The sequence below is a fragment of the Macrobrachium nipponense genome, chromosome 26 (genome assembly GCF_015104395.2).
Source record: "Macrobrachium nipponense isolate FS-2020 chromosome 26, ASM1510439v2, whole genome shotgun sequence".
NCBI classification, from domain to species: domain Eukaryota; kingdom Metazoa; phylum Arthropoda; class Malacostraca; order Decapoda; family Palaemonidae; genus Macrobrachium; species Macrobrachium nipponense.
Genome location: NC_087215.1, coordinates 74,967,837 through 74,992,648, shown reverse-complemented (window position 1 = coordinate 74,992,648; position 24,812 = coordinate 74,967,837). Strand labels below are relative to the sequence as shown.

General features: G+C 46.3%; 1 protein-coding gene across 9 annotated transcripts in view; it reads right to left on the bottom strand.

Annotated features, from left to right (window-relative positions):
* LOC135200446 (copine-8-like) overlaps positions 1-24,812 on the bottom strand; it is a 138,432-nt gene that overhangs the window by 98,144 nt on the left and 15,476 nt on the right. For all 9 annotated transcript variants that reach the window (XM_064229086.1, XM_064229085.1, XM_064229084.1 and 6 more), the window contains exons 4-5: positions 17,423-17,558; positions 16,987-17,220 (exon numbers count right to left, since the gene is read on the bottom strand). In XM_064229086.1, coding sequence (XP_064085156.1) covers positions 16,987-17,220; positions 17,423-17,558 — 370 coding nt within the window. The remainder of the gene's footprint in view (positions 1-16,986; positions 17,221-17,422; positions 17,559-24,812) is intronic.

Below are 24,812 nucleotides of genomic sequence, written 5' to 3'. Positions count from 1 at the left end.
AATAGTTATGCTATGTGTAAGTTTTAGGTAAATAAAAGAATATCTGGGTGTACATTTGCAACTGAAAAGTGTTTTAATGATTTACTGTATGTGAATTACACCGTTAATATTCGAAACAGGATATTATTTAAAGACCGAGATGTAGTGTTACCATGCGCAAACACCACAGGCGGATGGACAGATGGAAAAAAACTGAGTATTGTGACTTATGGCACTTATGGCTTCGATATCTGATTAATGGCACCTCCTTTACATATGTTATGGCATCATAACTCTATTGTTGGTACCTTATGGCGCCAATAACCGGAACTCGGTGCATTTGGCACCATAAAAAGCCAATTTTATGGCACTAGACAAGCCCCATAAAACTGGATCGCCATTAACTGAGTCCGCCAATAACCGGGGACTGCCTGTAATTTATTAAAGAGAGAATCTAAGTCCTCCATTTCTAATTGCTCTAATCCTTGCATTCATCACACGTCACGTTAACATGACAATTTGTCCAAAATTGCATTTTTCCTAACTATACAAACCTGAGGTCCTTTTACAATAGGAAGGTACTAGCGGCAGCTGGATAGGTCGTAAGCTTTCGAACAAGGGGTTCGGTAGTTAACTGCTTGTCCGACAGGCGCGCGCGTGCGACTGGGAGGTAAACAAATCACTTTTGCTTTTGGCCCAAGCAAAAACTGCAGAGTGAGGGGCGGCATGAGGTGGGACTGTGTGTAAAAGGACCTCAGGTTTGTATAGTTAGGAAAAATGCAATTTTGGACAAATTGTCATTTGTTCCGACACGGCATACAAACCTTCGGTCCTTTTACAATAGGAAGACTCACTTCTTGGTGGGAGGAATCTGAGTCTTTTGTGAACAGACTGGTGTTCGCCCAACCTTGGAATGCCTCCCTGGTCGTAAGAGCGAGGGAGGGATCCAAGCCTCTGTCCGATTGATCGGGGTGTGCACCGCAGGATCAATGGTCAGACCTCTGGACCAAGTACTAAGAGAGAGGCTAGCGTATCTCTTCGTACCAGCAAACAAGAACAAGTTCCTATTTGCAAGAGGCAACATAAAGTTATGGTTTGTCTCTTGTTGGCATCCACTTCCCCCCCCTTGTAGGAGGAAGTGGTGGATATTTGCTCCCATCCCTAGTGAAAGGGATAGGATGGGGCTCTGTCGAGTAGCTCACCGGCATCTCGTCCTTATCCAGCAAGGTGATGACCGTATCCCTACTACCCACAGGTATAGGGGGGGGAGAAAAAGATAGGAGAAGCCAGTCACTCTCTCATTCACTATCTTATTCTTACAGTCACACCAGGACTCGATGCTGTTCAGCCTGCTAGGGTCTGGTTAGCTATACAACGTGTTGAGCAGCCACCACGGGTCCCAAGGAAAACGATCCAAGGACCTGAGGGCAATATCCAAAAGGTAGAAGGAGGTGCCAGTGGTCTGGTTGTACCAGACCCCTGCCTTCAGTACCTGCGCCACGGAGAAGTTCTTGTGTAACTCGAGGGAGTGTACTTCTAGGGACCGCGCTTTCACAGGACAAAGCAGCATCTCCTTCGCATCGAAGGCGGTGAAGTCCATTAGGGAGGGGATTGTGAAGGACTCTAACCAATCGTCAGGAACCGAAGGGTTCTGAGTCTTCGCTACGAAGTCGGTACGAAATCGAGCGTCACGAATCCCCATCCCCTGGATGCTTGACTTCGCAGGAAAAGTCCATGCAATTACCTCAGAGGAAAAGAAGGGAATGGGTCGTATGACCTATCCCTCTTCTCGACTTCGGTGATGTCCTGTGCCCATACTGGTCTATCCGTCTGCAGCGAAGTGTCTCACATTCTCCTATCCCCATGCAGTTGAAGTTCTTCTCGGTAGTGGATAGGACACCGACACTCAAATGGTGGGTGTCGATGGTATGGGTACTGTGAACAAGCCGTTAGGACGAAGAATAAGACTGTTATGGAACAACCGAACTAAGTCCACAGCGAAGTTCGTAACTGACTTGGGCGCTTCTGACAGCTGCTGACTGACTGCGTTCGTAGGAGGCAAGTTTGTCCAAGCGCCCGAGCAAGTCACGTGACCTTCGCCTTAAAAGGGTTATGCCAAGAGACTAAACAAATAATTTGTTCGTCACCGATGCCAGAAGGCGAGGTGATGATTCTCTTAAGGCATGTGCCCAACAGGCGAAAGTCAATTGCCTTCTAGAGACCGAGGTCCCTGATGGCAAGATATCTCATAGTATAGTTGATTCTCAGCTAAGGAGAAACAACACTATGTGTCGTTGAAGACGAAGGTGTACAGAAAAAGCAACCTACGTCTTCACAGCTGAACCGAGAGAAGGATTCTGAACCTGTGCTACAAAGACTGAGAACGCTAACCGCTATTCATTGCTGTCCGGTGAGGATCGTAGTTGCAATAAAAGCGGAGCGCTTTTCAGTAATGAAGAGACAGGGAAATACTGCCTGAAGAACTGCTTCTCATGGGCTGAACATTTGGAAGTAGAGCTGTCAGGTCGGAGAGTAGGCGATGTCTTCTGACACATCTGTTAATTCGGGGCGAGCAATGAATAATTGCACACCTACGAATACGAGATATTTTGAAGACAAACTCAGATGTCTGCAAAAATCATTCGCATTATCGCGGTGCGATGCAGCGGGAGACTAGTACAGACTTCTGTTACCGTGCGGTAAACAGAAAGATGAAAGAGTCCACGAGATATCTCTGTTGAAAATTCTCGCAATGTCGAAGGCGATGAAATCGAGCGTCACAGCAGTAGATGGTCCTTCATTATTGCGAGAATCCTCGTTAATCAGAGACCTAAGTCCATGATTGTTGGGCAGAGATACGGTTCGGTAGTCAATCAAACCAGGGGAGAGAGAGACGTAACCGACAGTGCATCTCCGAGACCTAGCTGATACTGAGCTGCTATCAGGCAGTTCAATACGCAGTAGCTCTCGGTGACTCGTCATCCTGAGTTGCCAGGTAATCCATTATTCCACGAAGGAATGCGTTCGGCTAGAACCATCGAGCATAAAGAATACGCTCGAGCAATTATATTTAAACGAAACGGATTTCGGTAAATACAAAAGCTGATTTGGTGTTGTCATGACAATACCAAGTATCTAAAATCGAAACTGATAACTGCTGGGAGGTTGCAGGCAACCCGAGTTGCAGTTCAATTAAGATACAATTCGTCTCGGTCACAAACCGTAGAGTTAACTACGGTATGCGCCTACCCCCCGGACAATTCAACTGTTAAAAGAATCATGTCGCGAGGGTAATATACGTAGTATATTTTGTAGGTTCTGTACCACGACCTCCATCCTAAATTCTTTTCCTCTCGAGGAATGAGAATAAGGATTGGAGATCGACCGCCTTCGTTCTCTAGTCAAGAGAGTGAAGGAGAAGTCTTTCCCAAAGGAAAGCTTCAATGGTGAACAGAATACCGAAGACGATAGTTCAAGCCAAACTGGAAGTTCCCATCCGCTCTTCTCTATTCCAGGTTAATCGCCTACTGTGAGATACTCTTCTTTCAGCAGCAGTCTTCTTCCAAATGCTAGAAATTACAGGAATTCGAGCATAAGCGAGGTTCCCGATTATCGTGTAACAATTATCGGGGATTCTCGCTCACTTTGGACCGTGGTCTCGCCTAAGTATTTGGAGATCGTAAAAATGATATTGTTAAGATACAATAAAGTTTTGTACATACTTACCTGGCAGATATATACTTAGCTATAGACTCGGTCGTCCCGACAGAATTTCAAAACTCGCGGCACACGCGACAGGTAGGTCAGGTGATCCACCATTCCCGCCGCTGGGTGGCGGGGTCTGGAACTATTCCCGTTTTCTAAGCCATAATTTCTCTTCCACCTGTCTCCTGAGGGGAGGCTGGGTGGGCCATTAATCGTATATATCTGCCAGGTAAGTATGTACAAAACTTTATTGTATCTTAACATATCATTTTTGTACAAGTAACTTACCCAGCAGATATATACTTAGCTGATTGGCACCCTTGGTGGCGGGCAAGAGACAGCTAAAAACAAAATAATATTTAAACTAAATACATTAAAAAACAGGAAAAAACAACCTATGTTCTTGGATAACATAATCCATAGTTCCTACCTTATTGGGCTGAAGACTTCATGACTACTGTCGATGAGTCTGCTTGCCTCAAGAGTTTCAACGAGGAATGAACCTATGGTTGAATAACTCTTTGGATCGTGTCAATGGGGGCTAGCCCGCTTACGCGACAGAGCCTATACTGGATCGTACCAATGGGGGCTGACCCACTTACATGGTAGAGCCTTGACCTTTTGTCATATCAATGGAGACTCGCCCTCTTACATGACAGAGTTAAGGTTATTAAACAAATCACAAAGAGCACTGAAGCCAATCCCGATCACCTGACCATGTTAGTCTTGTTACAATCTATGAATTGTAAGAGGGTCCCTATTCCCTCTGACAATTAACCAATAAAAACAACCACCATAAACAGTAATTTAAGCCTTAAACTAAATAGGAAGGATTAGCCTCAGCCCCTTCTCCCAGCACTGAATTCGCCGAAACATACGCTCCCAGAGCAAAGCACTTTTCGTACGAAATTTTAACATCTCTTAGGTAATTCGAGGCGAACACCGAATTACATCTCCAAAATGTCGACTCTATAAGAGCCTGAAGCGACCATGTTTTGTGAAATGCCATCGACGTAGCTATGGCTCTCACTTCATGATGCTCTCACTCTGAGAACCTTGAAATGCTCTTCTTTCGCATTTAAGGTGAGCTTCCCTTATTACATCTTTTATGAAGAATGTAAGGGCGTTCTTAGAAATCGCTCTTTTCGGATCTCTTACAGAGCACCAAAGACTTTCTTCTGTACCTTTCAGCAACTTCTTCTTCTCCAGGTAGAACTTGAGTGCCCTGACTGGACACAAAGTCCTTTCTAGTTCTCTCCCTGTTAATGAAGATATTCCTTTTATCTCAAAGCTTCTTGGCCCCCAAGGCTTTGAGGGATTTTCATTTTTCGCTAGAAAAAATGGTCGAAAGGAGCAAATCGCTGAATCTTTCTTAAACACCCACTTTACCTTCCAAAGCTTGCAACTCGCTCACTCTCTTGGCTGTTGCTAACGCAAAAAGGAATAAAGACTTTCTTGTTAAGTCCCTAAAACGAAGCTGCGTGAGACGGTACGAATTTTTTTGTTTTTCCGACATTAGGAACTTGAGGACCACATCCAAGTTCCAGCTAGGCTTCTTGATTACATGTTCTTTCGTGGTCTCAAAAGACCTTATAAGGTCATGAAGATCTTTATTGTTTGTCAGATCTATTCCTCTATGTCGAAAAACTGAGGCCAGCATACTTCTGTAACCCTTCACTGTTGAAACTGCCAGGTTACAGTCTTTTCTCAAATAGAGAAAATCTGCGATTTCAGTTACAGAGGTACTGGAGGAGGATATTTTCTTTTCCTTACACCATCTTCTAAACAACTCCCACTTCGACTGATATACTTTAGAAGTGGAGACTCTTCTGGCTCTTGCAATAGCCTTCGCCACTTCTCGTGAAAAGCCCCTTGCTCTGACAAGTCCTTCGACAGTCTGAAGGCGGTCAGACTAGAGCGGGAGGTTTTTGTGAAACCTGTCGAAGTGGGGTTGTTTGAGAAGATCGTTCCTTGTAAGTGGAAGCGATCTTGGAAAATTCCACTAACCCACATCCACACCTCTGTGAACCAATCGAGAGCCGGCCAAAAGGAGCGATGAGGGTCATTCTTGTTCCTTCCGAGCAAGCGAACTTCCTCAACACTTCTCCTACTATCTTGAAAGGAGGAAGGCGTACGCGTCCAAGCCCGTCCAATCTAGCAGAAAGCTGTCTACTGCTACTGCTTGAGGGATCCGAGATCGGGAGCAATAGGTTTCTAATCTGTGATTCTTGTTGTCGCGAACAGGTCTATATTGGGCCTTCCCACAGATGCCAAAGTTGTTGGCAAATCTGGGGAGGCTTGAGAGTCCATTCCGTGGGTAGGACTTGTTCTTTTCTGCTTAACAGATCTGCCCGGTCATTTTTTCTCTCCCTGCACAAACCTTGTGAGGAGAGAGATCTTCCTTTCCTGTGCCCAAATATCAGCAGATCCTTTGCTGATTCGTACAGGGAAAAGGAATGCGTCCCCCCTTGCTTCTTTATATAAGCGAGGGCTGTTGTTGGTCCGAGTGAATCTGAACCCCAGCCCCAACCTGAGACCTGTTCCTCGAAATGAACCAAAGCTAGATGAATGGCTGTTAGCTCTTTCTTGTTGATGTGCCAGGACACTTGTTCTCCTTCCCAAATGCCTGACACTTCTTGCGAACCTAGGGTCGCTCCCCACCCTGAATCTGAGGCGTCTGCAAACAACGCTAGGCGCGGGTTCTGTAAGCGAAGGGAGATTCCTTTGCTTAGTTTTTCTGTGGATCTAACCACCAACGGATATTCTCCTTGATCCGTTTCGAGATTGGAAAAGTCTCTCCCAGATTGTTGGACTTCCAATCCCATTCTCCTTCAGATAAAATTGAAGGGGTCGTAGGTGAAGTCTTCCTAAGGAAACGAACTGTTCCATCGAGGAGAGGGTCCCCAGCAAGCTCATCCATTCCCTCGCGGAAACAATGTTCTTTCCTTAAGAAGACTGACACCTTTTCTAGGCAGCGTTCTCTCCTTTCCTGCGAAGGATACGCTAGAAAATCCCCCCGAGAATCCATCTGAATCCCCAGATAGACAATACTTTGCTGGGGAGTCAGCATGGATTTCTCGTGATTTACTAAAAAGTCCTAAGGACTTTGTCAACTTTTGTTTAGAGTAACTAAAAGGTCCTGACATTTTTTTCTCCGATTGGGCTCTTATTAGCCAATCGTCCAGATATAACGAGATCCTGATCCCTTCCAGATGTAGCCAATAAGCTACATTCTTCATGATGTCCGTAAAGACTTGAGGGGCAGTCGAAAGTCCGAAGCACATCGCTTGGAACTGGAACACTTTCCCTTGGAACATGAACCTCAGATACTTCCTTGCTGCCGGATGAATTGGCACATGGAAATACGCATCCTGAAGGTCCAGGGACACCATCCAGTCCCCTGGACGAAGAGCAGATAGAACAGAGGAAGACGTCTCCATTGAAAATTTCTTCTTCAAGACAAAGAAATTCAGGGCACTGACGTCTAGAACTGGTCTCCATCCCCCCGATGCTTTCGGTACCAGGAACTAGCCGATGTAGAATCCTGGAGACTGGAGATCTTGAACCAGTTCTACCGCTTCCTTGGAAATCATCTGTTCCACTGCTTGCAACATAGCAAGCTTTCGGACCGGATCCGAGTATCTGGCGGTCAACTCCCTTGGAGTTGTCGTCAAGGGAGGATTCTCCCTGAAGGGGATCAAGTATCCTTTTTTCAGGATAGAGAGGGACCAGGAGTCCGCTCCCTTCTGCGCCCAGACTTTGGCAAAGTGGAGTAGCCTGGCGCCTACTTTCGTCTGGAGGACTTGCTGTTCATCTAGACTTCCCGAAGGACCTTCTAGATGGTCTACTCTTTCTCTCTGGTCTTCGACCTCTAAGAGGGGCTCTAGAAGAGGAGGCCCCTCGAAAGGGCTGAACAAAAGAGGGTCTCTCTTTCTTCTCTATCGGCACTGCCGGCCTAAACTTCTTGGCTGAGTGCGTGAGGAGATCTTGAGTTGCCTTCTCCGTAAGAGATTTCGAAACCTCTCTAACCGTCTCTTGTGGAAAAAGGTGCGGGGATAAAGGAGCAAAAAGAAGAGATGTCCTTTGCAAGGGTGATACTGCTCTTGCTAAGAAAGAGCTAAAGACAGATCTCTTCTTCAATACTCCCGTTCCAAAAAGAGAGGCAACTTCCACAGAACCGTCCATGACCGCTCTGTCCAGGCAAGCCAGACGCTCGAAAGTTCCTCCATGGAAACAAAGTCCGTGTCCTGAGCTCTCTTCGCTAATGCTCCTAAAGCCCAGTCCATAAAGTTGAAGACTTCTAGGGTTTTAAAGAGGCCCTTTAGAAGGTGGTCCAGCTCACACATGCCCCAAGTCGCCTTAGCAGACAGCAACGACTTCCTCCTAGCAGAGTCCACTAAGGAAGCAAAATCCGCAGTCCGCGGAAGAAGGCAGACCTAACCCCATCGGCTCTTTGGTCTCGTACCACCTTCCTGGTTTGCCTGTTAACTTGGAAGAGGGCAGGAAAAAAACTGTCTTGCCCGCTTCCCTTCTGGAAGTCAAAACCACTCTGAAAAAGTTTTCAATGCCTTTCTTTCATACAAAGAGCGGGGCGCATCTTAACGAAGGAAGACGATTTGAGAGCTTTAGTGCTGGACATAAACGATCCTGGTGAAGGAGGGTCCGCAGGATGAAGGGAGTCTCCGAACTCCTTTAGCAGCAAAAGAGAAAGTCTCTTGTAGTCCGAAACTGCTACATCTACAGGCTCTTCGTCTTCCGATACCTGGTCCAACTGATCTACAGAAGGAGATCGTTTTGGAGTGATCTGGCTCTTCCCGGGAGAAGAACTCCTTTCCCGAGAAGGGGCCTGAAGCGCGGAACACATTAGCACTCCTATACGAAGAGTGAGGCTCCTGTCTGTCGGCAACACTCTTGTGCCTACTAGACTCTTGTTGTCTAGGTTCGTCGGGTTCGTGGCGCTTGCTAGGCTCCTGGCGTCCTGATTCAGGGCGCTTGAAAAGATCCCCGCGTCCTGATTCCTGACGCTTAACAGGCTCTTGGCGCCCTAACACTTGACGCCTAACGTACTCCTGGCGTCCTGTTTTTCTGGCGTCCTAACTCCTGGCGCCCTGACTCCTGACGCCCTGACTCCTGGCGCCCTGACTCCTGGCGCCCTGACTCCTGGCGCCCTGACTCATGGCGTCCTGGCTCATAGCGTCCTGATTCCTGCCTTTCTAGCAGAATCCTGACGTCCTGAATCCAGAGTTCTAAGAGGCTCTTGACGTCCTTTCTTGCGTCTTGCTGCCTCTTTGCGCCTGTCTGGCTCCTGTCCTGAAGACCCAAGGGATCCTGATACCTAAATCGGTTTCCCGGTTCCTTGCACCTAAACCGATCGAGACTTCTGCTCGATGCGCTGTGTCTAAGAGGGCGCTTCGGGGAAGACAGCCTATAGGGCGAAAGGGCTCTTCTCTCAGGAGAACAACTCCTATCCGACGAGTCTCTCGACGAAGGGTGATAAACGTCTGGAGATCGTGAGAGTTCTCTCCTATACGAAGAAGGACGCTTAGCGGAACTCTTAACAGGGAGCGAGACATCCTTCCTCCTTGTAGAGTCCTTTAGCAAAAGAGCCTACGAGCGAAGCTAATTGCTCTTGCAGAGTTAACCAAAAACTTCTTGGTCGGATCCTGAGAGCAGGCTCCTCTTGTCTAGTCTCTTAGGTCCCGAAGGCCAATCCTCGGGAAAACGCTCTGGGCTGGAGTCAGCAGCGTCTCCTTTAGGCGCCTTCCAGGCTCTCTTCAAAGGGCGCGAACGGGAGGCCGAACTCCATCCTCGTCTAGGAGAGGAAGAGTCTGAGGCCGAAAAACACTCCTTTAGGACGCCTTTTCTGCGGCAATCCGAGGCAGCCTGGGACTTAACAACAGGATCTGCCGAAGGGACGCCTGACCGTTGGGGATGTTCTGCATCCTCCCTGCGGCTTTCGACATTCCTCCTCCCCTGGTCCTGGGAGTTTGGAAGAGGTCATTAGGCCTAGGAAGCAATAAGAGGAACCGGTCAGACGCCCCCTCCACTGCACTGGGGACACTGCACAAGTCACTATCACCACTCTTACCTTGGTTTAGAGCTCGTAGCTGAGCTTGAAGTTTCTTAATTGAAGCTTTTACATTTTCCCTCTCTGACGAAGAATCTTTGGATTCAGAACAGGGAGAAGCAGCTGAGGCTAAGGGAAAATTGTTAGATGGAGAGTTAATTTCTTGTTCTAAGGAGCAAGATCTACTAGATGACCTAGCTGAAGCCTTCCTCACTCTATCTCTCTCAAGCTTCCTAACATATGATGAAATAACCTTCCATTCAAGCTCCGTAAGGTTCTCGATTCACACAGGTGTTAATAAAAGAACATTCATTCTCCCTGCATTTAGCGCAAATACTATGCGGATCCAATGCCGATTTAGGCAGCCTAACCTTACAGTCTTCCCTACTGCAAACTCTAAACATAGGTGAAGCCTTAGCGTCAGACATCGTGAAAGAGTAGTCAAAACCAAAGTCGAAAAAAAAGTCCACAATAAGCGTATGCCAAGCCAGAGAAAAAAAACAGAATACGTCACCAAAAAAACCAATCCAAATTCTCGGCAAACGAGTTGAAATCCAAGATGGAGGAACGAACAATAGGTGTTGTCCGTTCAAGCCGACAGAGAAATTATGGACTTAGAAAACGGGAATAGTCCAGACCCCCGCCACCCAGCGGGCGGGAATGGTGGATCACCTGACCTACCTGTCGCGTGTGCCGCGAGTTTTGAAATTCTGTCGGGACGACCGAGTCTATAGCTAAGTATATATCTGCTGGGTAAGTTACTTGTACAAAAAACTCGAACACTCTGAGTGCGCTAGAAATTCCGTAGAATTCTAAGCACTCTGCGAAACCCCCACCGAATTCGTCAAACGATATCGGCTGGTGGTCCTCTCGATTCCCGTAGAAATCGAGAAAGGGGCAGGATCCTCCTTAACGACCGGGGGCTTACGTCAGGTAGGACCTGAAGGTCCCCCCGGTAGCGCAGCCCCTAACGTGGGATCTTACAGAGAAATCTCTGTAGGATCCCTCCCCTTTCCCTCGTAGTCGTAAGGAGAGAGGGAATGGGGGAGGAATTGGATACTGGCTCGCCTTCCCAGCGGAACTAGCAGTTGGAGAAGAAAAGGAGTAAGGCGATGGCCTCTCAGAGCCTGGGAAAACGTATCGTCAGGAGAAAACGTTTTCCCGAGGAGGGTTACGAACTCGTACTGTAGGTAAGGGGGGATCTGCCGCCACTTGTGAACTCGTCTGGGTGGGTGGGCTGATCGACACCTGACAGGAGAGAGCCGATACCGTCCTCCGACTCATTCCAGTCCTCGTCGAGGTCGAAACCTCTCAGGAGGACCGAAGGGGTATTCAAATACGGTCCGAAGACACGTAAAAACGCCTCTGTCGCAGTAGAGGAGGTGGAAGTAGCTTGTTCGACCGGCCAGAACTGAGAGAGCCTTCTTGTCCAGAGACGAGAGACTACCTGGTTCAACACAGTCGCAAGCTCCGATCGCGGCAAGACCCCTACCGTCGATTTTGGTTCCCTCTCGGGCCCCAAAATGACTTGAGCCGAGACGTGGCTCTGCTGGTGGGAGCGGCGATCCTTCCCCGAGGTCGTTGTGCTGACGAATCAGCGCCATAACCTCGGCAAAGTTCCTCTGGATCTCGGAAGTCACAGCATCTTGCAGAGTAGGACCGTTAAGCCCTTCGAACAAGAGCATATTCCGAGAACCTTCCTCCTAAGAAGGGGGAACAGACAGCCCCTCTCGGTCTTCTCCATCCACTTGCGCATACGTCATGGCCGGTCCAAGAACCGTGCCTGGCACGTAGGGCGTCGTGGTGGGATCATGAGGGGCGCACCCCTCACGATCACTCCTCAGTACCTCGCTCCTCCCGGTGTAACCCGAGGAGGTTGAAGGTAGGGGAGAGGCAGACCTGACGCTCCCTCCTCGCTCGCTGGCAGAACCAGCAGGCTTGGAGGGCTGCAGGCGATCGTCAACCCGCGGTGGCGATCGAGCTGCAGGCCTGGTCGAAACCGTCTCGCTGTGGAGAACGGCTGGATGAGCACAGCGGAAAACCCCGATCTCGAGTGTCAGAAGAGCTGGTGTGGTTGCCGTACCCGATTGCTCTCTGTGAGAGCGACGGTCAGGCGACCTGCAGGCTCCACTGTCACAGTGAGACCGGTGCTTGTCCTCACGGCACGTCACGTCGCTGGTTCCAGCCGTGGCTGGCACCGGCGAACGGGGGGACCTCTTCCCAGCCTCAGCCCGTGGCCGGTCGTGGACTGTCACGTCCCCGGGTAGCCAGCTGGTCGCCGCGAGAGCGAGAGCTGGTCTGGTGAGAGTCGCGTGAGCGGCTGTCACCAGTCTTTCGCCCCGTGCCGTGAACCTGACGCTGAGCGGGCTCAGAGGTCTGGTTCCTGGCTGCACGGTCGCTGGTAGGCGACCGTACACTCGGTACCTCCCGCGAACGAGAGGCCGAGACGGACCCTGATGCAGTGGCAGAACCACTGACACCAGGCGAGGAAGTACCGGTGTTAGCCGGTACCCCTCTGGTCCCCGTAGTCTTCTTCCTTGCGGAAGAAGAGACGGGCCCCGCTCCCGAAGGAGCAGGAGGACCAGCGAAAGGAACCCTCCCGTCCCACTGAGGTGAGACGGGTCCCGAGAAGCTCCCGAGGGAGACTTCTTAGGAAGGAGGAGGCAACCTTCTTCTTCCTCGGCTGTGAAGCCTTAGAAGTCGAAGGGGAAGAGGCGGCAGCCGACGACGATGAAGAAAATGAAGACGACGACGACGACACCTTCCTCCTCTTCTTCGTCAGCTTCCTCAGGACAGACGTAAGATCTGCTATCCAGGGCGGAGCCGGGGCTGCTGTAGCCGAAGCCACAGGGCCCAGACGCACCTGTACAGACAGACCAAAGTCTGGGGTAGTACCACCACGAACAGGGACGACGTCAGCAGGTATGGGCATCTCAGGAACAGCAGGCACAGCCAGCACAGCATCGGTAGGGACAGCCAGTGCAGCAACGGCAGGGACAGCCAGCGCAGCAACGGCAGGGACAGCCAGCGCAGCAACTGCATGGACAGTCGGCCCAGAATCGGTAGGTACGGCAGGCAGCACCGGAAAAAACAGGAGGTGCAGCAGCCAGCAACATCCTGGTACCGGCGGCAGGTCCAGGGGCGAGCTCTAGGGCAGCGGAAGTGTGGTCGCGGCAGCGCGCAACCACGAGCGGCGGCGGCACGCCCCCCTCTCGGTACGGCGAACGGCACTTCACAGCGGCTGTAGGCAAGACTGTTACCACGTGAGGTGAGTACACCAGGTGAGGAGCGTGGTCACCACTCCATGGGTGACCGCAGTAGGCCCAGACATAGAACCGCAGCCCCTGGACACTAGCACGCCCTGCAAATGGAAGGACGCCCATACCTCACCAAGGTCCACCCTCGTGGCAGTAGCACTGCGGAAATAACAGTTGTAGTGATTAGTGGGGGGGAAGTCCCCTCGCGGCGGGGGGTGAGCCCCACCACCGAACGAGTGGAAGACCCCGAATACAATTGTACATCGGGCACCGAGTGCCTCCCCCGCGCGCTCGACGGATCGGGCGAGGAGAAGAACCCAGATAACCTCCCCCCCGAAGGGGAAGGGCCATCTGTGGAGCTGAGGGGGGGGGGGGAGGGGGGGATTCTCGTTCCCCACCTGCACAGCACCCATGTACCCAACAATAATAATAAGAGCCGGAGAGCAATCGTGCCCTCGGCCCGAATGCAAGGGCTAAGGATCAATTCCCTGACTGAGCGGAACTTGAACCAAATAAATATTGATGCAATCAATAATAAAAGGAATAAAATGAAAAAGAATCTTGCATTACGATTCACTTCACAATGAATAAGGGCTCGGATCGAGCGCATTAGTAAAAGGATCCATTCCCGATTATGAACGGAAACCTTGATCCATAATGAATTGATGCAATCAAAATATATATGAAAATGAAAAAGAATACTGCGCTTGCGATTTCACTTCATACAAAATAAAAAGGGGAAGGATCAATTCCCGGGAAATAGCGGAAACATTGATCCAAGTAAATAATGCAATCTCAATAAAAATATGAAAATGAAAAAGAACTGCACTTGCGATTTCACTTCATTCAAAATAAAAAGGGGAAAGGATCAATTTCCGGGTAAGAGCGGAAACTGATCCAAAATGAGTATTGCTACAATCAAAATAAATATATGAAAATGAAAAAGAATACTGTACTTGCGATTCCACTTCCATACAGAATAAGTTTTCGAGCCGAGCGCATTCGCTCGGCAACGAGCATACAGGTCAAAAAAATATAAATGAAAAGGGCACTTACTTACGATTTTCATCTACACATTTCCAACCAAAATATAAGCTCGGAGCGAGCGCTCTCCCGCCCTCGGCACCGAGCATACACAATACGAGGATCATTTCTGGGAAAAATGAATTCCCGCACTTATGCCCTTCAGTCCCGGCACTCGGGTAATCGGAGGGCGTGGAGAAACCAAGATCCTTTAATTCACAATTGAATTCAATGGAAATAAATATGAAATGATTGTACTTACAATTTAGATAAATAGAAAAAGAAAAACACAACCATGCGAAAGCAACGACGATGAAGCGGGCAGAGAGCGATGATACACGTCTACACGCCAGCAGGCCGAAAGCAAAAGAGATTTGTTTACCTCCCAGTCGCGCGCGCGCGCCTGTCGGACAAGCAGTTAACTACTGAACCCCTTGTTCGAAAGCTTACGACCTATCCAGCTGCCGCTAGTACCTTCCTATTGTAAAAGGACCGAAGGTTTGTATGCCGTGTCGGAACAAATTGCATATTTGTCCTCTACACTTAGAGCAATGGGTGTGAGTCATATGAAAACTTGGTCATTCAGGTATTGCAGCCACTAGAAGAGCTAGTGTCAGACATTCCTAACTAGTTAACAATTTCCACGATAATAACAATTCAAATACTAAAGATATTAGTACATACAAAACACTATCAAAACAATGCTGAAAGCTACCATAATAAAATACTTCACCAATTTGGGAAAAGACGAAATTTTAAAAAACCAAGCTGCCTTGAAGAACACTGTGTTGATAGTATCAGCAGCAGAAACAAATTGGACAGTTAGCATAATTGGTTGGTCCTCTTTCCTATCATTTAAGTGGGCATGTCTAGTCACTTATACAAACAAAAGAATCGCTACTGCGAATTTTGAAAATTCAAGCTGCTGTCAAGTAGAAACTCATAGCTATGTAATTACTGGTTAAGCTACTTAAATAAAATTTTGAATTCCAGATGCCGTACAAGCATAATCGTTCGCTAAGTAATTAGTACTTGGAAAGTTACTCATGTAAAATCATTAGTTACACGAGTAACTAAAAAATGGTGTAAGAGTCTTTAGTTACCAAGCAATACAAATCCACTTTCAATGGTTTTTCTTCTTGAAGACCCAAAAAATATGAGCTGGTTGTTTCAATATCACATTAGATGCTGTAGGTGCATCATTACTGAGGTATAAAAGCATTAAAACCATCAGAGTTATCCTACATAAATAAGGTGCTTACTAATTAGTTCCATATATACTATTGCAAATCTTGAGCTCTGCAAACTCATACGTACACATAAGATGGTGCAAATAATCCTTTAAGCATGAGCACCTTTGCCTCTTGTATGTCTGGTGGTGGCTGACAGCAAGACTTTGCTGAAGCTCCAGGAATAAGGATTTATTTTTTATTGTAACAAAGATCACCATTGAATACCCAACATCTTTTCGTATATATTAAGATTAATTCTGATCAATAAATATGTAGTGTATTACTTACTGTAATGTATTTTCACCTACATTATACAATTTCTCTTTAAGAGTCCAATGTAAAATTTTGTTGATATTTACAACTTTGCTATGAATGATATTGACACAAGAAGTAATGTCTTTCAGATCATGTAATACAGGACTGAAAATGCTGAACAGCATAGACATACTGCTGAATTATAGCATGGCCAAAATCTGGTTTTGGAATTTTTGTATAGCTATTTTCTTCACCACTGAATGCAGTTTCCTTTTAACCATCTATATGTCCAAATTCAACATGTTATTGTCATGATACAGTAAAGTTTTATGCATACTTACCTGGCAGATATATACTTAGCTATGGACGACGGAGTCTATAGCTAAGTATATATCTGACAGGTAAGTTGAATGCATAAAAACTATATTTCAACACAGTAGTACAGTGCCAAAAGAAATTTTAATACAAGCAGACAGACCACCTTTAAAGCCAAAAGTAATTTCCTGAGAAGCAGGATAACAATATTCCTGTTTTAGCAATGTCTTAAGGTCTAAACTATTGTTTTTTTTTACCATTTTGAAAAATGTAAAATCAATAAAGTTCCTGCCCTAAAAAAATGTTGTGGAATACAGCAACAACAACTCTCAAAGCAGCATCCTTGAGTCTTGACTATAAGAGAACTTATTCAGCAACATTTGTCATTCTTACCTATGTAGCTCAACAAAATGTTTCTTTTTATGTAGAAAAGAGATGCAATTTAATACTTAATTCTTTCATTGGATAGAAAATAAATTGAATAATTACATCAAGTTTAAATTAATTTTAAACTAATTATAAACTTAAAAGTACAGTACATAAACAACTTACTGGGGAATGGTATCAGCAAAGGCCTAGCTACAACTGTAGTACTGTAGTTGAAACCATTTACACATTTACTCATAATGCAAATATTAAACCTCCTACAAGGCAGATACATATTATTATATTACTGTTTCACAAAAAGCTAGAGAGGTATAAAAATGCTGGCAGAGGGAAGGATATATGGGAGGAATTGGCACTGCACAGAAATTGGGTCAACAATACTTAACTATGGACTAATTCACAAAAAGGGATACTATACTATTGTTTGTTTAGTCCTGACTCACCCAAGGAAAACTAGAGGCCTTGAGAATACAAAGAAAATGGAGGTAATATTATTACATTATCTTATGGCATAAAATTCTTCAGACATTTCCTATATAACATAAGAATAACAGTACATATATAGACTTCCCTTCAAGAATGAGGCAGCTTAAAAATATTTCATCTATACCATAGCAGATACTTTTCATTTACCTAATTCTAGCATTTACCAGACAGTTTTTAGTTTAAAAATATGTTTAATCTTCATTTCCATATCATCTTAAAATTGACTGTCCTTAAAAATTTCAATGACAAAAAAAAATAAAAAATTCAAATGAAATCTTACCTTGAATTCTGTGACAGTGTGGATTTGAAGGATCTCCATTTACAAAGAATTCGTGAGAAACCACCGAGTAGTCAGGAGGCATTTTAGCACCGAATCCAAGGACAGGAAAGTACTTGTCGGAATCATATTCTTCAATGATACTCCCTACTGACTGGATGGCACTTACATACTGGTTAGGATTCACTGGGTTAATGTAATGAAGAGACTGTGGAGTCTTAGGGTCTCCATTGGATGCTGAAAATGAAAATACACAAACATAAATCTCTGACACCTTTTCAGGAAACTTTATCCATAAATATTTTAACAGCTTTGCTGGAAACTATAACAATACTTATTTTAGCTTATATTCACACATGAATAAATAGTTCCCTTCCCAAGCTTACTGTGATAGCCATTACCATGCCCACACTGTCAAAAAGAACATTGAAGCACAAACCTGTAAAGTCAATACCGAAGAAAGCTGTAAATTCCATTCCCCCTTTGATATAGTCAAGAAAGGAATACACTTGCCGAACGTATGCCTTATTTACTAACACTTCCCCTGAATTTTTATAGCGACTTCCCTTCCGCTTCTGGAGAATATTAGAAAAAAATGCCATGTCAATAACAGTTCCTCTAGAAGCAAATAAACTCCAAGTTTCCCATAAGAAATGCTGGATTTAAATAAACTATAATCTGAGCATGCAATAATTACTGTATATGACGCCAATTATATTCCGTTTGGACACTAATTCTACTCAAAATAAACTATCATATATTTATGATAAATATGCTTCTTTCTTAAACACTTCAGATGAAAACTCTTATGGGCAATCAATCAGAAGCTTTTGAAAGGGTTAAAGTATCCTCTAAAGTATTCCTGTATTATTTCCATAATGTTCCCTATTTTCCATAGTCTGTATGTGAATTATCATCTCTTGGATTATCATATGTGAAATGCAAAAAATCTACAAATATCTGGTACTGAACCAAAAGCATAAGCTTTGTAAGTACTGTAGTGTGATTAAATGAGTCAGTCAACCTGTAATCTTTCACAAAGGGTATTAGTTGTGATCCTTGCTAAAGTTTAAGACTATAAACTTCTCAATTTCCTTCCTGACTTATTTGGGCTCTATATGACAGAAGGGTTTGTGATGAAACAAAGTTTATGTAATATAATATAAACATATTTTTTCAAACAAACCCGTCAATCATTTGAAAACTACCAAATCCCATCCCCTCACTCTTATTGATTCACATTACGTCTACACAACAAGGAGGACAGATAATAAGACACCATGGGTCAAAATATGCCTGTGTGAAAGGCTACTCTGAGCTCTGATTCTTCTGTCTACAAGATATAAGAATATATATGTTTGGGGATAATGGACCTTTGTAAAATATGTTTTCTGTGAAAAACTTCATCTTTTCAAGAACATTAGCAGAAGTAAGAAAAACTAATGTGAAAACAAGAGGAAAGGAAGATAATAAAGCATAACTCTCATACCTAAAGTTCATAAATGTACACATATTAGGGAACTGTGTTTCTAGGGATTTACACAGAAAAATGATATTGTTAAGATACAATAAAGTTTTGTACATACTTACCTGGCAGATATATACTTAGCTATAGACTCGGTCGTCCCGACAGAATTTCAAAACTCGCGGCACACGCGACAGGTAGGTCAGGTGATCCACCATTCCCGCCGCTGGGTGGCGGGGTCTGGAACTATTCCCGTTTTCTAAGCCATAATTTCTCTTCCACCTGTCTCCTGAGGGGAGGCTGGGTGGGCCATTAATCGTATATATCTGCCAGGTAAGTATGTACAAAACTTTATTGTATCTTAACAATATCATTTTTGTACAAGTAACTTACCCAGCAGATATATACTTAGCTGATTGGCACCCTTGGTGGCGGGCAAGAGACAGCTAAAAACAAAATAATATTTAAACTAAATACATTAAAAAACAGGAAAAACACCTATGTTCTTGGATAACATAATCCATAGTTCCTACCTCTATTGGGCTGAAGACTTCATGACTACTGTCGATGAGTCTGCTTGCCTCAAGAGTTTCAACGAGGAATGAACCTATGGTTGAATAACTCTTTGGATCGTGTCAATGGGGCTAGCCGCTTACGCGACAGAGCTATACTGGATCGTACCAATGGGGGCTGACCACTTACATGGTAGAGCCTTGACCTTTTGTCATATCAATGGAGACTCGCCCTCTTACATGACAGAGTTAAGGTTATTAAACAAATCACAAAGAGCACTGAAGCCAATCCCGATCACCTGACCATGTTAGTCTTGTTACAATCTATGAATTGTAAGAGGGTCCTATTCCCTCTGACAATTAACCAATAAAAACAACCACCAATAAACAGTAATTTAAGCCTTAAACTAAATAGGAAGGATTAGCCTCAGCCCCTTCTCCCAGCACTGAATTCGCCGAAACATACGCTCCCAGAGCAAAGCACTTTTCGTACAAAATTTTAACATCTCTTAGGTAATTCGAGGCGAACACCGAATTACATCTCCAAAATGTCGACTCTATAAGAGCCTGAAGCTGAAGCGACCATGTTTTGTGAAATGCCATCGACGTAGCTATGGCTCTCACTTCATGAGCTCTCACTCTGAGAAACCTTGAAATGCTCTTCTTCGCATTAAGGTGAGCTTCCCTTATTACATCTTTTATGAAGAATGTAAGGCGTTCTTAGAAATCGCTCTTTTCGGATCTCTTCCAGAGAGCACCAAAGACTTTCTTCTGTACCTTTCAGCAACTTCTTCTTCTCCAGGTAGAACTTGAGTGCCCTGACTGGACACAAAGTCCTTTTCTAGTTCTCTCCCTGTTAATGAAGATATTCCTTTTATCTCAAAGCTTCTTGGCCAAGGCTTTGAGGGATTTTCATTTTTCGCTAGAAAAAATGGTCGAAGGAGCAAATCGCTGAATCTTTCTTAAAACCCCACTTTACCTTCCAAAGCTTGCAACTCGCTCACTCTCTTGGCTGTTGCTAACGCAAAAAGGAATAAAGACTTTCTTGTTAAGTCCCTAAACGAAGCTGCGTGAGACGGTACGAATTTTTCCGACATTAGGAACTTGAGGACCACATCCAAGTTCCAGCTAGGCTTCTTGATTACATGTTCTTTCGTGGTCTCAAAAGACCTTATAGGTCATGAAGATCTTTATTGTTTGTCAGATCTATTCCTCTATGTCGAAAAACTGAGGCCAGCATACTTCTGTAACCCTTCACTGTTGAAACTGCAGGTTACAGTCTTTTTTCTCAAATATAGGAGAAAATCTTGCGATTTCAGTTACAGAGGTACTGGAGGAGGATATTTTTTTTGTCTTTTCCTTACACCATCTTCTAAACAACTACTCTTTTCGACTGATATACTTTAGAAGTGGAGACTCTTCTGGCTCTTGCAATAGCCTTCGCCACTTCTCGTGAAAAAAAGCCCCTTGCCTCTGACAAGTCCTTCGACAGTCTGAAGGCGGTCAGACTTAGAGCGGGGAGGTTTTTGATGAAACCTGTCGAAGTGGGGTTGTTTGAGAAGATCGTTCCTTAGTGGAAGCGATCTTGGAAAAATCCACTAACCACTCCAGCACCTCTGTGAACCAATCGAGAGCCGGCCAAAAGGGAGCGATGAGGGTCATTCTTGTTCCTTCCGAGCAAGCGAACTTCCTCAACACTTCTCCTACTATCTTGAAAGGAGGGAAGGCGTACGCGTCCAAGCCCGTCCAATCTAGCAGAAAGCTGTCTACTGCTACTGCTTGAGGATCCGAGATCGGGAGCAATAGGTTTCTAATCTGTGATTCTTGTTGGTCGCGAACAGGTCTATATTGGGCCTTCCCCACAGATGCCAAAGTTGTTGGCAAATCTGAGGATTGAGAGTCCATTCCGTGGGTAGGACTTGTTCTTTTCTGCTTAAAACAGATCTGCCCGGACATTTTTCTCTCCCTGCACAAACCTTGTGAGGAGAGAGATCTTCCTTTCCTGTGCCCAAATCAGCAGATCCTTTGCTGATTCGTACAGGGAAAAGGAATGCGTCCCCCCTTGCTTCTTTATATAAGCGAGGGCTGTTGTGTCCGAGTGAATCTGAATCCCAGACCTGAGACCTGTTCCTCGAAATGAACCAAAGCTGCTAGATGAATGGCTGTTAGCTCTTTCTTGTTGATGTGCCAGGACACTTGTTCTCCTTCCCAAATGCCTGACACTTCTTGCGAACCTAGGGTCGCTCCCCACCCTGAATCTGAGGCGTCTGCAAACAACGCTAGGCGCGGGTTCTGTAAGCGAAGGGAGATTCCTTTGCTTAGTTGTTTCTGTGGAATCTAACCACCAACGGATATTCTCCTTGATCCGTTTCGAGATTGGAAAAGTCTCTCCCAGATTGTTGGACTTTTCCTAATCCCACTTCTCCTTCAGATAAAATTGAAGGGGTCGTAGGTGAAGTCTTCCTAAGGAAACGAACTGTTCCATCGAGGAGAGGGTCCCCAGCAAGCTCATCCATTCCCTCGCGGAACAATGTTTCTTTCCTTAAGAAGACTGACACCTTTTCTAGGCAGCGTTCTCTCCTTTCCTGCGAAGGATACGCTAGAAAATCCCGAGAATCCATCTGAATCCTCAGATAGACAATACTTTGCTGGGGAGTCAGCATGGATTTCTCGTGATTTACTAAAAGTCCTAAGGACTTTGTCAACTTTAGAGTAACTAAAAGGTCCTCCAGACATTTTTTCTCCGATTGGGCTCTTATTAGCCAATCGTCCAGATATAACGAGATCCTGATCCCTTCCAGATGTAGCCAATAAGCTACATTCTTCATGATGTCCGTAAAGACTTGAGGGGCAGTCGAAAGTCCGAAGCACATCGCTCGGAACTGGAACACTTTCCCTTGGAACATGAACCTCAGATACTTCCTTGCTGCCGGATGAATTGGCACATGGAAATACGCATCCTGAAGGTCCAGGGACACCATCCAGTCCCCTGGACGAAGAGCAGATAGAACAGAGGAAGACGTCTCCATTGAAAATTTCTTCTTCAAGACAAAGAAATTCAGGGCACTGACGTCTAGAACTGGTCTCCATCCCCCCGATGCTTTCGGTACCGAGGAATAGCCGATTGTAGAATCCTGGAGACTGGAGATCTTGAACCAGTTCTACGCTTCCTTGGAAATCATCTGTTCCACTGCTTGCAACCATAGCAAGCTTTCTGCGGACCGGATCCGAGTATCTGGCGGTCAACTCCCTTGGAGGTTGTCGTCAAGGGAGGATTCTCCCTGAAGGGGACATCAAGTATCCTTTTTTCATGATAGAGAGGGACCAGGAGTCCGCTCCCTTCTGCGCCCAGACTTTGGCAAAGTGGAGTAGCCTGGCGCCTACTTTCGTCTGGAGGACTTGCTGTTCATCTAGACTTCCCGAAGGACCTTCTAGATGGTCTACTCTTTCTCTCTGGTCTTCGACCTCTAAGAGGGGCTCTAGAAGAGGAGCCCCTCGAAAGGGCTGAACAAAAGAGGGTCTCTCTTTCTTCTCTATCGGCACTGCCAGGCCTAAAACTTCTTGGCTGAGTGCGTGAGGAGATCTTGAGTTGCCTTCTCCGTAAGAGATTTCGAAACCTCTCTAACCGTCTCTTGTGGAAAAGGTGCGGGGGGGGATAAAGGAGCAAAAAGAAGAGATGTCCTTTGCAAGGGTGATACTGCTCTTGCTAAGAAAGAGCTAAAGACAGATCTCTTCTTCAATACTCCCGTTCCAAAAAGAAAGAGAGAGGCAACTTCCACAGAACCGTCCATGACCGCTCTGTCCAGGCAAGCCAGGACGCTCGAAAGTTCCTCCATGGTAAACAAAGTCCGTGTCCTGAGCTCTCTTCGCTAATGCTCCTAAAGCCCAGTCCATAAGTTGAAGACTTCTAGGGTTTTAAAGAGGACCCTTTAGGAAAGGTGGTCCAGCTCACACATGCCCCAAGTCGCCTTAGCAGACAGCAACGACTTCCTCCTAGCAGAGTCCACTAAGGAAGCAAAATCCGCATCCGCGGAAGAAGGCAGACCTAACCCCATCGGCTCTTTGGTCTCGTACCACCTTCCTGGTTTGCCTGTTAACTTGGAAGGAGGGCAGGAAAAAACTGTCTTGCCGCTTCCCTTCTGGAAGTCAACCACTCTGAAAAGTTTTCAATGCCTTTTTCATACAAAGAGCGGGGCGCATCTTAACTAAGGAAGACGATTTGAGAGCTTTAGTGCTGGACATCAACGATCCTGGTGAAGGAGGGTCCGCAGGATGAAGGGAGTCTCCGAACTTCTTTAGCAGCAAAAGAGAAAGTCTCTTGTAGTCCGAAACTGCTACATCTACAGGCTCTTCGTCTTCCGATACCTGGTCCAACTGATCTACAGAAGGAGATCGTTTTGGAGTGATCTGGCTCTTCCCGGGAGAAGAACTCCTTTCCCGAGAAGGAGCGCGGAACATTAGCACTCCTATACGAAGAGTGAGGCTCCTGTCTGTCGGCAACACTCTGGTGCCTACTAGACTCTTGTTGTCTAGGTTCGTCGGGTTCGTGGCGCTTGCTAGGCTCCTGGCGTCCTGATTCAGGGCGCTTGAAAAGATCCCCGCGTCCTGATTCCTGACGCTTAACAGCTGGCTTGTCCCTAACACTTGACGCCTAACGTACTCCTGGCGTCCTGTTTTCTGGCGTCCTAACTCCTGGCGCCCTGACTCCTGACGCCCTGACTCCTGCGCCTGACTCCTGGCGCCCTGACTCATGGCGTCCTGGGTCTCATAGCGTCCTGATTCCTGCCTTCTAGCAGAATCCTGACGTCCTGAATCCAGAGTTCTAAGAGGCTCTTGACGTCCTTTCTTGCGTCTTGCTGCCTCTTTGCGCCTGTCTGGCTCCTGGTCCTGAAGACCCAAGGGATCCTGATACCTAAATCGGTTTTCCCGGTTCCTTGCACCTAAACCGATCGAGACTTCTGCTCGATGCGCTGTGTCTAAGAGGGCGCTTCGGGGAAGACAGCCTATAGGGCGAAAGGGCTCTTCTCTCAGGAGAACAACTCCTATCCGACGAGTCTCTCGACGAAGGCGATAAACGTCCTGGAGATCGTGAGAGTTCTCTCCTATACGAAGAAGGACGCTTAGCGGACTCTTAACAGGGAGCGAGACATCCTTCCTCCTTGTAGAAGTCCTTAGCAAAAGAGCCTACGAGCGAAGCTAATTGCTCTTGCAGATTAACCAAAAACTTCTTGGTCGGATCCTGAAGAGCAGGCTCCTCTTGTCTAGTCTTCTTAGGTCCCGAAAAGGCCAAATCCTCGGGAAAACGCTCCTGGGCGTGGAGTCAGCAGCGTCTCCTTTAGGCGCCTTCCAGGGCTCTCTTCAAAGGGCGCGAACGGGAGGCCGAACTCCATCCTCGTCTAGGAGAGGAAGAGTCTGAGGCCGAAAAACACTCCTTTAGGACGCCTTTTCTGCGGCAATCCGAGGCAGCCTGTACTTAACAACAGGATCTGCCGAAGGGACGCCTGACCGTTGGGGATGTTCTGCATCCTCCCTGCGGCTTTCGACATTCCTCCTCCCCTGGTCCTGGGAGTTTGGAAGAGGTCTAGGCCTAGGAGCAATGAGAACCGGTCAGAGCCCCCCCGCCTCCACTGCAGCTGGGGGACACTGCACAAGTCATATCACCACTCTTACCTTGGTTTAGAGCTCGTAGCTGAGCTTGAAGTTTCTTAATTGAAGCTTTTACATTTTCCCTCTCTGACGAAGAATCTTTGGATTCAGAACAGGGAGAAGCAGCTGATGGCTAAGGGAATTGTTAGATGGAGAGTTAATTTCTTGTTCTAAGGAGCAAGATCTACTAGATGACCTAGCTGAAG